This window comes from Sturnus vulgaris, chromosome 21 (genome assembly GCF_052056855.1).
Source record: "Sturnus vulgaris isolate bStuVul1 chromosome 21, bStuVul1.hap1, whole genome shotgun sequence".
In the NCBI taxonomy this organism is placed as follows: Eukaryota; Metazoa; Chordata; class Aves; order Passeriformes; family Sturnidae; genus Sturnus; species Sturnus vulgaris.
This window is the reverse complement of record NC_142263.1, coordinates 9,489,304-9,503,269: the sequence shown is the minus strand read 5'-3', so window position 1 is coordinate 9,503,269 and position 13,966 is coordinate 9,489,304. Positions and strand designations below refer to the sequence as shown.

Here is a 13,966-nt window from a genome sequence, read left to right as displayed (position 1 = left end):
TTGTACTCATTGTTTCCCTCTGGATTTTGCAGCATATTTGCACTTGGCTGTTGGATAAGCTGCACACCAGCCTATGATGGTGATCTCTCCTTAGGATGGGGATCTCTCCTCTTCTTGGCCTGCCTTGGAGCTGGTTAACAGAACCACTCATGAAACTCTAACCAGTTCAGCATTATTAGAGGAACAAGGTTTTCTGACATTATTTTACCCTACCCTGACTTCCATCCCCCAATTTATCTAGGGAAAGAGGAGGCAAAAGTGATCTCATTATCAAAACATCCCTTAAGGCTCAACACACAAATAAAAATCACAAAATCCAACCTGGAAATAAAGAAATTAGACCAGTTTTTCTGTGATGATTATTTCAGTTTTGCCAAAGACAAAAAGTTAGTCTGTTCACAGCATAAAATAATGGAAAAAATACTCATCAGTATGGATACCAGTTCTTCATTACTATTAGTCTTCTAAACAATAAGCAGCATCAGACACCATTGCCTGACTCTTTCAGCATTAATTTTTTCCACTTTCCCCCTCATAAACCCAAAATCATCGAGATAGAGATCAGCAAGTTGTGTTACTTGACTTAATGTACAGTTTCCAAATGTTATTTCTAAAAAAGAGACGTATCAACCATAACACTTCAGTTGGAATTTGCAGGCCCTTGCCTGCAGAGAAGCACAACAGGCACTAACAGTGCTTAAATAACTGTTAGGAAGTGCAAATGTGAGGGTTACCAGACTCAGTTGCTGTTACAACTTCCAAGGGGAAGTGTAGCCATGGAAAGGGTTGGTACTGAGACTTGGTGTTCATAAACAACCCACACAGACCATGGCATCAATATGCTTAAAGATGAACTGTGCAGCCTCCAAAATATTCATTAGAATTCTCTTTCCTCAGAGGTCTATTCCAAAATTAAATTAGAGAGACATTTTCTTTGTATAGAGATGCTTTAGATTAGTCCAAGAAGAAACTTTGAATAAGTAATAGATTAGGAGGAATAAGGGAATCCAATAAATTAGTTTTGCTCCCATACTGATTTTATTTCTTACCTTTTCTTCTTGATCACTGTCGCTGTCACACTGAAACACAAAAAGAGAAAAAGCACAGGTAAGATAAACTTGCTACAGCAAAAAAAATAAATTTCTGTGAACAAGATGGGTGATACATTCATAACTGTTGGACGTCACATCTGGCACCTTTAGGAACAAGGTCAGTTACTGTAGGGGAGGAAATTTTCCCCACTGCTGTTCAGAGGAGCCATTTTTGTGTTTGAACGATGACAAAACTGCCCTGCAGACACCAAAAGCCATTTGCAAAACCCTCTGTCAGTTCAGCTCAGGGCCACAGGAGCTGATGGTGCAGGGGCAGGTTCAGACTCCAAAACTGGATCAGTCTTAGAGGGCTGGTGTGTTTTCTTTGGATGAGCAGTGTTCCTCGTGCTGGCTGCCAGACCATCAGCTCCAGGGGCTCCAGGAGATGCTCAGGTCTGCCCAGCACAAGGAGGAGCATTTGTTCTCCAGGAACACATGGAAAGGTCACCCTGTGCCTTTGCTTATGGCTGCTGAACTGAAGAATCCAGACATCACAGGGAAACAAGAACATGCCAGAGTCCCTGATTCCCTGGGCTCTCTGGGACTACCCCACATATCACAATTTTACAAAATGCTGAATGGTAACTCTAGTGACTCTTGATATTTATCCAGTGCCTCAATTCTTAAATAAGTTTTACTATTGTAGGAATAGAGCAGGACTGGATCACTCAATGTTTCTTAAAGACAAGCATCAGAACCCAAACCACGTTTGCATTTGCTACAAGTACAAAAGCTGTGTTGGAAACAGGACTCTAAGAACCCTGGAACTCCCAGGTTTGACCCCTCACACCAAATTCTGGGCACCTGCACCTCCTTCTGTGGGTCCATTTTGTTTCTATCTACAGCTGTAGGTTCTGGAGGATGAATTGTTTGTATCACTCAAGGCTGAACTCAAACCTCTGCAGATCTCATGGCAAACATTTTCAAGGAAAACTTCATCAAACAAGAGACTCACCCTTTCCTACCCGAGGACCAGCAGACTGTCAGGCTATTATAGCACTCAGTAAAGCTCTTCATGTATTTATATCATGTTTATTGCATCTTTGAGTGTTTTTGTTAGACAACCAAATTGCTTTGAAATTACTTATATTTTGTGAATTCCAAAGGTTAACTCTACAGTGGGTTGTGAACAGACAGAGCCAAATACTCCCACAAATACACATACTTGATTTGCACAAATCATCTTCTTTCTGTTGTTTAATTACAACTTTTCTGTTTCACTGGCTTTTGCCTTGTCTTCATCAGTATAGGGGGTGAAAAAGTGCCTTCCCTACACCACTGAGCTATATGCTAACAAATTAGAGCTAAGAACTATTTCTAGGTATTTTTAAACTTATTTTAAATGAAGGAAAGATTAGATAAAATTACAATCTCCTTGAAGCTGATTCCAAATAGAAAAGGAAGTGAAATTTATTTAATAACTGAAGTGATTTATATAGCACTAGTTGCACCTATTTAATACCAGAGTATTTACTCTGGTAACAAACAAATGAGAAGAGACATGAAGACAGGGGGCAATTCTAGCTTTTATTTTGAAAACCTCACACAATGTTCAAATTAATGAAGAGTCCACTTAACTGACAAAAGGAAAGCATTTCTAGAACAGCATGCCATTGATATAAAGTACTCCTACCTCACCCCAGAAATAGAATGCATTTTGACTTCAACAGGACTGCCTGCATGAGATTTTGGTGTGAAGGTGAGCAAGGCTCTACATTTACAAAAAAACAAACTTGCCATGGATTTTAATCCATGAAAATCATGGCCCAGAATCAGAGAACCTCCTGAGCTGGAAGGGACCCATGAGGATCATCCAGTCCAGCTCCTGACCCTGCACAGGACATCCCCAAGAATCACAGAGAATGCCACAAGCATGAATGTCACAAAGACTTTCCATTTACTATTTCTGCTCCACAGTTAGTGGAAAAATTCAGTTTTGGGCTCTGTCACCTTCTCTCCCTGGATGGCCAGAGCCAGGAGTTCCCTCACCATGAGCCCCCCAGGATCCATTATCACACCTGCTATGTGTTTCAAACCAGGGAGCAAAGGAGCAATTGCTCAACTTGTTTGTGTCTCTGCCCACACTCCAAGCAAACTCCAAGTCTTGATCAGACCTGAGTCCAAAAGTGAAAAGAAAGGGGGTGGAAGGTGGATGTCGAAGCAGGGAAGAGCAGCAGGGTTCAGAGGGTCTCCAGGTGCCACCCACTCCCAGTGCCAGGCACATGAGCGGTGTCCTGTGAGCCAGCTGTGCTCAGAGCCCTCTGCAGTCTCTCCTTTACCCCAGGTTTGGTCTGATTTAAAGAATCTCTCCTCTGCTGTAGCTTTTACTGTGTCATAAGTTTGGAAAAGCTCAGGGTTTTTGTGTTCCCTGCAGCATGGAGGTGCCTGGGGAGAAGAGAACTTGCCAGCACTGACATCTGAATTTGCCAACAGAACAGCTCCACACCCGAGTGAATCTGCAGAGCAGTGTCGGTGGGAGGCCATTTCCACCAAAGTGTTAAACCTCCAAACCTCCTGCTCTCCCACAGTCCAGTTCTAATTTCAAGGTCTGCTTAATTCCACATCAAATAATTACTGCTATACCCAGCAGCACCTTGTCTCCAGAGTTAAGCATATGGCGAAGGACCGAGACCTACTGGTGTCCATGATGGAAGCAGCACGGGTGCCAAGCCCATTAAAAATGCTGCTGCTCCTTTCCCCCGTGCCCAGTGAGTGACAGCTCTGTGCCTGGCCAGCACAGAGCCGGGGGTGGCTGCCAAAACAGCCTCTGCTGCACGGGGCCACATGGCAAACACTGCTATTGAATTCCCACACTGACCCCAGGACTTTGCTGGGAGCTCAGCAGGAGTGCACCATCCAATTTACAGCTCCAGCCTCCTGAGCTCTCCGTGCCAGCCTCTGGCACAGACAGATGATGGTCAAACCCCTCCAGTTCATAAATTATGCAAAGGCAATAAATGCACTCAGCAAACAGCTCCCGAGCTTTGGCCAGCCTGGCTCTGGGGCAGCTCCTGCCCTCTCACACAGGGGCTGGGCACCAGGGGACAACCCAGAGCAGTGCTGGCCTGGGCCAATGGCAGCCTTCTGTGGACCAGCTGGATGCAAGAGAAAAAGGAGGGAAAGCATGAAAGGGCTCTGAGCCCTGCTCTGGGGTTGTGTACTGTGCAGCACCTATCCATGTGTGTGTGTCAGGATACACCCTGCACTGGCACCATCTGCACACCCACCATCAGACAGTTTGTGTGCAGGGAAAATGCCAAAAAGGGAGAAGAAAGATGTTTGCTACTGAGGCTGGAAACAGAATTGGAGCAACTGCATGTTGTCCTGTGGCTGAAGGTCAGCCCAGGCACTGCACTCACACAGAGCCACCCCTGCTCTGACATGCTCATTTACATTTCTGGATGCAAGCTCTCCCCAGAGGTGCTAAAGCACAAGGTGCTTCCATCTCCTGCAGTCTCACTGCTGCCCACGGCTGGAAAGTGCATTTTGGAAACCAAACCTGACAAGCGTGAAGTTGATTATTCAGAATTACTGGTCAATTTGAAGGCTCGAGTCTGCACTGCTCACTCAATTCCTCAATTCCTCCAGCATTTCCCTACCTCCCAGGGCCGCAGGAAGAAGTAAAATGATTTAAGTGCTTTGTGGTTCTCAGAGCGCCAGCCTGTTTTGGAATTGAAGCGATGGAAATACTTTGTACTGGCCTTCTGCTTTGGGCTGTGTTTCAGTATTCTGTGTCTATTACAAAAAGCTCATTTTTCGGTGCTCTCCCATGTCTTTTGTCAGGAAACCATGGCTCTGTGCACAAGCTGCCTTGGAATATTCTGCAAATAACTGGGAATCCAAAATGTAATTCAGACATAGCATGACCTGATTTTTAGGTAACTGCCACTAGCTTCACTGGAAGCTGAGGGTGATAATGTGACAAATCAGGACAAGGAGGCTGCAGACACATTTACACCTGAAAAAACACAGGCTTCTTGCTCTGATTCTCAGCTCAAGGCACTTATTGTCTCCACTCTGAACACAAGTTGTGACTGATTACAGACACCCCAGGCCAGGCTTGAGATGAGCCCAGAGCCAAATTGCCAAATTTGCCCTACACAAGCCCCTGGCCAGCACTCAGCTCGTGCTGGGCACAGAAGTGAAGCCCAGATAGGCAGAACTGCTGAGCATCCACAGCCCCCTGGACAGCCAAATTTTCACATGCACATGGTCCCAAATGCTGTGAGAGCTCCTCAGATCACAGCCTGACAGGCAGTGGGGGGACCCTGCAAAATGGCTATTTTGTGCTTCTCAAGTCTTGTACTGGCCAGAAGGGACTCAACACTTTTCCCAAAGGACCTATGGGACTACCAACATAATTCAAAGCAAGTAAAGCTCACTCAAAATTATATTTGTTGATAAAAATCCTACAGGACATATGGAAATGCTAAGGGTACTCGTAATTTCTATATAATTGGGGTAATAATGAGACCAGACTGACTGTGATTTGCAGAAAGTGGCCATAGTTATCACTGAAACTGTTCCAATCCCTTAAATAACCAAAGCCACCAGCCATCACATCACACACACACACACACACACACACACACACACACACACACACACACACACACACACACAAACATGTGCCAAGTGTTCAAGCTTCCTTTTCTAGTATTCCTGCAACTTCCTGCTCCAGAAATGCTAATCACAGTCACTGACCCAAAAACTTGCATTTTCATATATGTGACGCAGTCAAAATTCAAATAATTATCCCTAAAATCAAGCTCAGGTGAGGAAGAAGACATATAAAGTCAGAAGATCTGTGTACCAACAAACAGAAAGCTTTTTTTTCTGCCCCAGCCTGAACCTGCTGCAGCCCTGCAGCCAGGCTGGGCTGTGCCTGCAGCAGATGCATTCCCTGCAATAGGGGTGTGCACACACAGACTTGCAGTGGGAAGTGGAAAAAGAACTTTCCAATTCCCAGCTGAGGCATAATTGCTGCTGTGTTTTTTAGAAGAAAAGGGAAACTGAAGATCAGGCTAAAGATTAGCTGCACCTCCCCAGTCCTCTGTCCCAGGTGGAGAAAGTTAAAATGCACAGCACATCTCCCACAGCACCCGCGGAATGAGCCTGATCCCAAAGCCACGCTTCAAAAATCACACACCCTATGTGGTGACAGCTCTAATTTGAGCCCATTTTAATAACTTGAGAGAGCCTGGTCCAAATCAAGCTGAGTAAAGGTCTGTGCCACCTCGCCAGCTCATTCAGGCTGAAGCAACACCATGGATTTCTCTGTACTTTGCTGATTGAACACATTCTTGTGCAAAAAGTGGCAATCATTGAATATCTCATGTACAATGACATTGAGGAGGGCATTGTTCTCTATTCTGCTCAATGGACTTTGCTGGAACAGCTATTTCATATCTTGGAGCCATTTATCATTGCCACCAAAGGAGTCAGAGCTGCTGCAACGCCAGCGCTGAACAAAGTGATTCTACTCATCTGTCTGCTGAAAAGAAATCTGAAGAAAATGAGGGAAAACCCAGACCTCAGCCTGTTCACACTGACATTTACAATATTCTTGTCCATCTCTCCACCAATGACAACCTGGAAAGGGCAAAGATGGTATTTTAGCTATACAATTAGACCTTTGCTTCCAAGAAAAAAGGAGAAAAAAACATCTCCTAGATGAAAGGAGACACAGGCAGAGAATAAATGGGCAATTTTCTAATTGATGAAATGGAGACTGGCAGAGTCACAAAGAAACTAAGAGCAAGAATTTCACTTTTTTCCTTCCTATCTGTGACTGCAACTAGCATTCAGCATGGAGCTCCTTGCCAAGGAATCTTATATATATAGCATCTCACAAATTGGTTAACATCACAGTCTGCTTAGCAATTCCTCACCATTATCCACTGTGATTCACTGTAAGGAATGGCTCTGAAACAGAGATGGTCTGAGAAGTTTAAGGTCTGCTTTCTTAAAAGCTAAAATTATGGATTATTCACCAAAAAGTCCCATTTTACACAAATTACCTAAGTCTGGACAAAAGATTGCAATGTTGACCTTTAATCTGAATTCCATTTTATCCAAACTACTTCACTTCAGATGAAATGTATCAGTCTTGGACATCTGAAGTTATCTTGGGCCCCTTACAAGAAAAATATTCAGAACTTAGAATGTTTTTCAGCTGCAATTCTTTTTAATTCCTCCCTCTTAGGACATTTATGATTGTTTTATATTATAAAATTATATGATTAGTGGTTCCTTTTAGCTCTACCATCAACAAAACAATGGTCTGATAAGAAAGAATTACATATTGAGTATTAAAATGAAAACTCTGGATTATATTACTGTCCAGGATAAGGATGATCCACCTTACATTGCTCTAGGACATGGATATATCCTTGGCACCTGGTGGGAGGCCCAGATATTCCTGGTAGGCAATATTGGAAGGGAACTTGTTGTAGAGCCAAGAGGGGATTTCCCTTCAGAAAGACCCTGAAAGACAAGTCTTGTTCTGAGGTTTGGTTCTGCTTTGCTGTCCCCTGTATTTGCAGGGATGTTCCCTGCAGGGGCAGGCTGGGAGCTGGGGCACTGGGAGGCACTGGGAGGCACTGGGAGGCTGCTGGGCACTGCTGGGGAGGTGACACAGGACCTGCCAGGGGCAGAGCTGCCACCCCCTGTCCTGCCAGGCTGCCCCAGCTCTGTGTCACCCCAGGGACACGTGGAACCAGCCCTGGAAGAAACTAATTTTCTTTTTTTCCTTGGAAAAGGAGCTGGGGCTGGGGGTTCTTGCACCTTCTGTGCTCCAGATCCCACTCCAGCAGCTCCTCATGGGGTCACTGCCCATGACCCCACACCCCATCCAGCCATCCCCAGAGCAGGATGATGCTCCCATTAGGGCCAGGGCAGGACTAAATATGTTTTCCAGATGCAAAACTAACAATGCCATGAATTCCTCAGCTCAGCAGCCTCAGAAAGTGCCCACCACGAGTCAGGCACCCAAATCCCACCAGACCAGCTGGCAGCAGGCACTGCCAGCCACACACAGCCCCAAATCCTGATTTTAGGAAGTCATTCTCTGCTGCAATTGAAGGGTGAAGTCTCTGCCTCAGCTCCTGAGGGCTCCATAAGGAAAAATGCCTCCATGCTCTCCCCTGGGGCTCAGGAATGCACATTTGCTGCCTCCTTACCTGCCTTGCTGGCTGCAGGCAACATGCAGCTGTCATGTTATTTTTAGCACCCCCTGAACTGATGGCAATTTGCAGTGTGTAATGTCATGTTTAGCATCTTCTCAACTCATGAGTACTTTTTCAGTGTTCAAAAAAATAAATAATAATAAATAATAATAAAAATGTGCATTTGTACTGATGGACTAAGTCAATAGGAAAGATTTAAACTAATCAGTGGTTAATGAAGTCAGTGCCTACTACTGCACTAGGTGTTATCTGTATAAGAAAAGATTCTTATTTTTCAGAACTCCTGGTCTTAGCTCATGAGTTCTGTTTGGAATCTGAGTCTTCCAGGTACTTTACAGGCTAATGAAATAAAAACACCTTGATTGACAAGAAGCAAAGCATGTTACGGGTTAAAATAATACAAGAATCTATTTTTTACACTGTGTTGTGATCCATAAAAATCACCCTGAGCCTTTCCTCTTTCTTCTCTGCCTGTGAAGCCAATTGCTTTGATTGCAGTGATATGAGCTTACTGAAATGACTTGCCCTTGCTTGTGAAGCAAATGGAACATGCTAATAGAACTTATCGCATTACCGGATGCAAAAGTGCCATAGCTCATTACTTTAAGATAAAAGGATATCATTGCAGACGGGAAGCAGAATTGACTTTCTGAGGCCCGACTTGATGATGATTTAATCAACTGCTCTCTTTCACTTCTCATCTCTGCGCCTGTCGGTTTCCCAGGTGCTGTTAAATGAGACACTCAGAAAGTGAGCAGAGGGAAAGAAATTGCTGTCATTACTTTTCAAGAAAGGAGGTATGCAAATTTTCGACAGAAAGATTGCGTTCATAATGGGCCTGGTAAAATACAAGGATCATGCTTGACAGGTGAGGGCAAGTCATTTGTACGTCCTTAAAGTGAAGCAACCATCCTCATTTAGAAATTGTGCTCGATAAGAGAAGCTACAAATGAAACCCATGCGATGGCTGAGAGCAGCCAGCAAAGCTTTTGAAGACTTTGCTGCTGCAGCTCTGCCTTCAGCAGGTGCCTGGCGTGCCTTCACACATGGCTCTTCCCAACTGCCAGATGGCCAAAGTTTGACCTCAGTATCTCACAGAGATTCCTCTTAAATGTTTTTCCTTACTGTCAGCATTATATTCACAGTCTGGGGTCTGAGAGTCTCTTCCTTTCTTCACCGCTGCCAGAAATAGAAATTACAACAAGAAAAAAAAAAAACCCAACCAGCTAAGTGAGGGTTGAGTTAACTTTGAAAACAGAACCAAGAGGTTGGAGGCAACAACTTGTTTTCCTCTGCATGTATGACAGATCTTGGATGGTCTGGAGCTTACACTTCACAGAGCCAAGTAAAAGAATAACCCATGAAAAGAGTTGTGGCAGGAAGCAAAGAGGATGAAAAGATGCCTCTCCAGGGCCCAAAAGGAACCTGGGGGTGCTGTGTGATTGCAGCAAGAAAGGAAAGAGTAAAGAGAGAGCAATTGGATGCTCTATTGACCTGATGGAGAAGATCTGATATTCCAGAACTGGAAGTTAAAAAAGCACAATAATTGAGATGATGAATTATGCACAGGCTAAAAACACTCTAAAGATCTTAGATGGCTATTGAGCTGTTTGGATCATTTTAAATGGGGAAAGGAGAACTACCAAGCTTTTATTGGTGTCAATCAGGTTTTCCATCAGAGATTGATAGTCAGACACAGCAAACAGGTTCCTTGGGGACACTCTAAGCAATGGATACAGCAGTTTGTCATAAAATGTTGACATTTTGTCTCAGATAACAGCATAGGACTTAAATAGAATTAATGTCATGAATATTTAGAATTAAACAAGAAACAGCTGGGAAATACTGCCACAAAGGAAGCTGGGTACAACAGAAAATTATTTGAGTAAGAACAGCCACTATATTAATTCCAAGATATGTGCATTTTAAGAATTTATATTTTTTTCTCAAGAACACAATTCATTGCTTCCATGCTTGTTTATGAAACAACTATCAGATAAGTTATTTCCCCTTTTCCCTGTGTGTCAAGTCCTTAACCCTCCACATCCACCTAACTGGGAGTGATCCAGAAATACCCTTTGGATCTGACTCACCTCTCACCAAAAATACTGCACTGTGGGTTGAAAAGCAAGATGATGGAGGAAAGATAGCCTGGGGCTAGGACTCAGGAGATCCACCTCTGTCACTGGCTATCAGGATCACCTCAGGCAAGTCACTTACTCCCTTCTGCTGTCAACCCTCTACTTCTCATCTCTTTGGGCTATTAAATGGTACATTCCTTAGGATTTGCTTACTTCCACTATATGTGTTTATAAAGTCTGCAGAATAATAAGGCATTTTTCTTAGAGAATGCTGGTCTTAGTAAATAGAAGAAACAAAGAAGAAGAAAAAAGCATTAAGACCTGGATCAGGCCCTAGACACACCATGCCTATTTTCAGTATAGATCTCATCTTCCACCAACTAAAGTGTATGACCTCTGGAAAATTATATCATTTCAACTGAAAATTATTTTTATTTTCACTTAGAGCAGCGCACACAGAGCAGCAGCAATCCAGCATTGACAGCACTGCTCAGGGGCTGCAGCAACTCTGAGCACAACATGGCTACTGAAACCCACACAAAGAGAGAGTCCATTGATTTCTAGGATAAAATAGGTGTAGAAATCGTATCTGAAACAAAACATAAATAATAAAAAGCCATCTTTTCTCTTCTTTCCCAAACAAAACCTTTTTAGCTTTTGAATTCTGTGTCTACATAGCAGCCTAAGTAAGTTAAACCGAATTGTATAAATAATAATGGTAATAATAATTCCCCAAACAACCCAAAACAATTGATCCTTAGGGATAAGACCTTAACAGTTGAGCTGTAAACCTCTGAACATTGGATTTTAATGGATACTAAAAACCCCTTAACGAAGCCCTATAAATATAACCTGAAACAAAATGATTTGTGTTCTAAGCTGTTTGCAAACTCCCATAAATGTTCCTCATTGTCATAATGCCAGAAAAATAGCTCAGCCTGTGTACTCAGCCCTGCAAACTGGCTTCTGTGCTGTGCTTTCATTCCCTTTTCCACTCTCTGCTTTATAATTCATCACTTGCACAGTTGTTATGTATTATTATTACTATTATTATTTATTGCTGCCTTTATCATTTTTGTACAATTGATAAATTGTCTGTGCTAGACCTGAGGGAAGAGAAGGATTATTAAATGTAGAGCAAGTAAATATAAATTGTAAAGACAATGGCACACTTTAACCTGCCTGGCTCAAATTTCCTTTTTGACATACATGGTTCTATAATTAGGAATCTGTGATCTCTTATTAGGAAATGAAAGCATTAATTTTTTTTCCCCCAGAATGCAGCAACTATAATTGAATTTAAAACAGGAGTTGTATTTCTCTTTTTAGAGGTAGGAATAATATCCCTGATTTATCAGTTGGACTCTGCCATTTTTTGTTCGAGGAGTGGCTGAGAATAAGAATATTCATCTCTGCCTGGCTGAACAGAGCAGCTGTGGCTGCCCCTGGATCCCTGGCAGCGCCCAAGGCCAGGCTGGACACTGGGGCTGGAGCAGCCTGGGACAGTGGAAGGTGTCCCTGCCCATGGCAGGGGTGGCACTGGATGGGCTCTAAGGTCCCTTCCAACCCAAACCATTCTGGGATTCTTTGATAGCTGGAGGATGTTTTCCAACTGAGCATCCACCATTGGAGCCCCCTCTGGACCAACAAGCCGTGGCAGAGGTGGTACCTTGTGTCCCAGCAGCCCACCCAGGAATGGGGACTTCTCATTTCCTCCAGCTCTCTCTTCCTGAGGACCTCCCACACTCAGCCCCAAAGCCCTGAGTGCCTCCTCTGCTCTGAGCAAAAGCTGCTGCTCCCATGTTGGTTCTGCAGAGATCCCACACTGGGGCTCACGGTGCTGCAGGACATGGGCACACACAGCAGAGAGGTGGGAGAGTCATGGAATATCCCAGACTTGAAGGGACCCCCAGGGATCACCCAGCCCAGCTCCCAGCCCTGCACAGACCCCCCCAACAATCCCACCCTGGGCATCCCTGGCAGCTCCTGCAGCTCTGGCAGCCTCGGGGCCGTGCCCATTCCCTGGGGAGCCTGGGCAGTGCCCAGCACCCTCTGGGGGAAGAACCTTTCCCTAAAATCCATCCTGAGCCTGCCCTGGCACAGCTCCAGCTGTCCCCTGGGTCCTGTCCCTGTCACACAGAGCAGAGATCAGAGCTGTTCCTCTGCTGTCCCTTAGGAGGAAACTGCAGAGGCAGCTTCAGGTAAGACCCAGTGTCTACTTTAAGAGCCATTCTCCTGCACAAATATCCACTATGGAACACCAGGTCCTCAGTTTACTACCAATGCTCTCCTAGCACAGATAGAAGAAAAATGTTTGGGGTTTGGTTGTTTTTTTTTTTCCCCACTGATGTAGTAACCTACCCCCAGACTAAGTAGTAAAAACTCCTATATCATAAATATTATCACAGGCTCCATGACTGTTATCAGCAGTGGCAAATTACCTGTCACAGCCAAGGCAAGGGATTGCTTTGAATATCTGGCTTTTAGCTCAGTGCTCAAAAAGTTATCCCTGTCCAGGAGGGTCATGGAAAATGCAGGAGTTCTGCCAGCAGCAGCTGTGCTGAAGCAGGGCTGTGGCCAATGCAGCATTACTGACACTGCCCATGTGCTCCTTTTTCAGCTGCAATGAGACTTCACACTGTCAGGAATTATCTCTTCCAAAGGTGTGCCCCACATCAGGGCCAGGAGCCATCCTGAATGTCAAACACAGGCCTTCCCACTAAACTCCCTGTCAAGAAAGAAGGGACACAGCGAAGCAGAAGGGGATGCAAAACAACTCTCTCTGGGAATATGAGGATCCACAGGATGCCTGGAAGGAACAGAAGCTTCATATCTTTGATCTTTGTGGTCAGCACTACCCCACAGACAAAAATTTACACTGAATTTCTGGCTGGATGATCCCAGCAAAGCACCTGCATCTTGTACAGAAAGGAATTTTCAACTCCTCAACCTGTGCTCTGCAGTTTTGAGATGGATTAGGTAGAGCAAGGAAATTCATTGCTTTCTCCAGAGATAGTCTCTGTGAATACAGAGCCTTGGAATTGCACAAGAGATGTTTTAGAGAGGTGGAGGCTCCCTCTGTTTTATAGACTGTAGATACCAAAAGATTGGAAATTCCATTCTCATGTCTTTTGAAAATTTAGTAATAGGGAGGCTCTGAGATTTCAAATATGTTCTCCCCACAAAACCTCTGTAGGCTTTATCTTCAGACTAAAAAGCAAGTGAATAACAAGATGCAATGGATAAAAGCCAGATAAATTTAGACTGGTGCACATTTTAAAAATGGGAAATTATTTATTATTCTTCACTTAAAAACAGGGCAGATTTTCCCTAACTGAAAAAAAAAAAAAAGAATAAAAGATTAAAATATTGCCTAAATGTGGTGCCCTTGTTCAGTCAGTTACTGTACTCCAGGCAATACAATTAATTAGTGAGATCATATGGCCTGTGCTAGACAAGAGGTCACAGCAGATCACACCCTCATTGCCTTAAATGATGTGAATTTTTAAATCCCTGAACATCCACATCCTTCCACTCCTACATCCACAGCCAGCTCGTTAATGCTGTGGATCTCCTATGATCCAGCAATTCAGGGCAGTTCCATTCA

At 44.0% G+C, this 13,966-nt stretch overlaps 1 protein-coding gene across 3 annotated transcripts in view; it reads right to left on the bottom strand.

The window, feature by feature from the left end:
* AUTS2 (activator of transcription and developmental regulator AUTS2) overlaps positions 1-13,966 on the bottom strand; it is a 764,728-nt gene that overhangs the window by 235,678 nt on the left and 515,084 nt on the right. For all 3 annotated transcript variants that reach the window (XM_088177102.1, XM_014881474.2, XM_088177103.1), the window contains exon 5: positions 1,050-1,079. In XM_088177102.1, the coding sequence (XP_088033228.1) occupies positions 1,050-1,079 (30 nt within the window). The remainder of the gene's footprint in view (positions 1-1,049; positions 1,080-13,966) is intronic.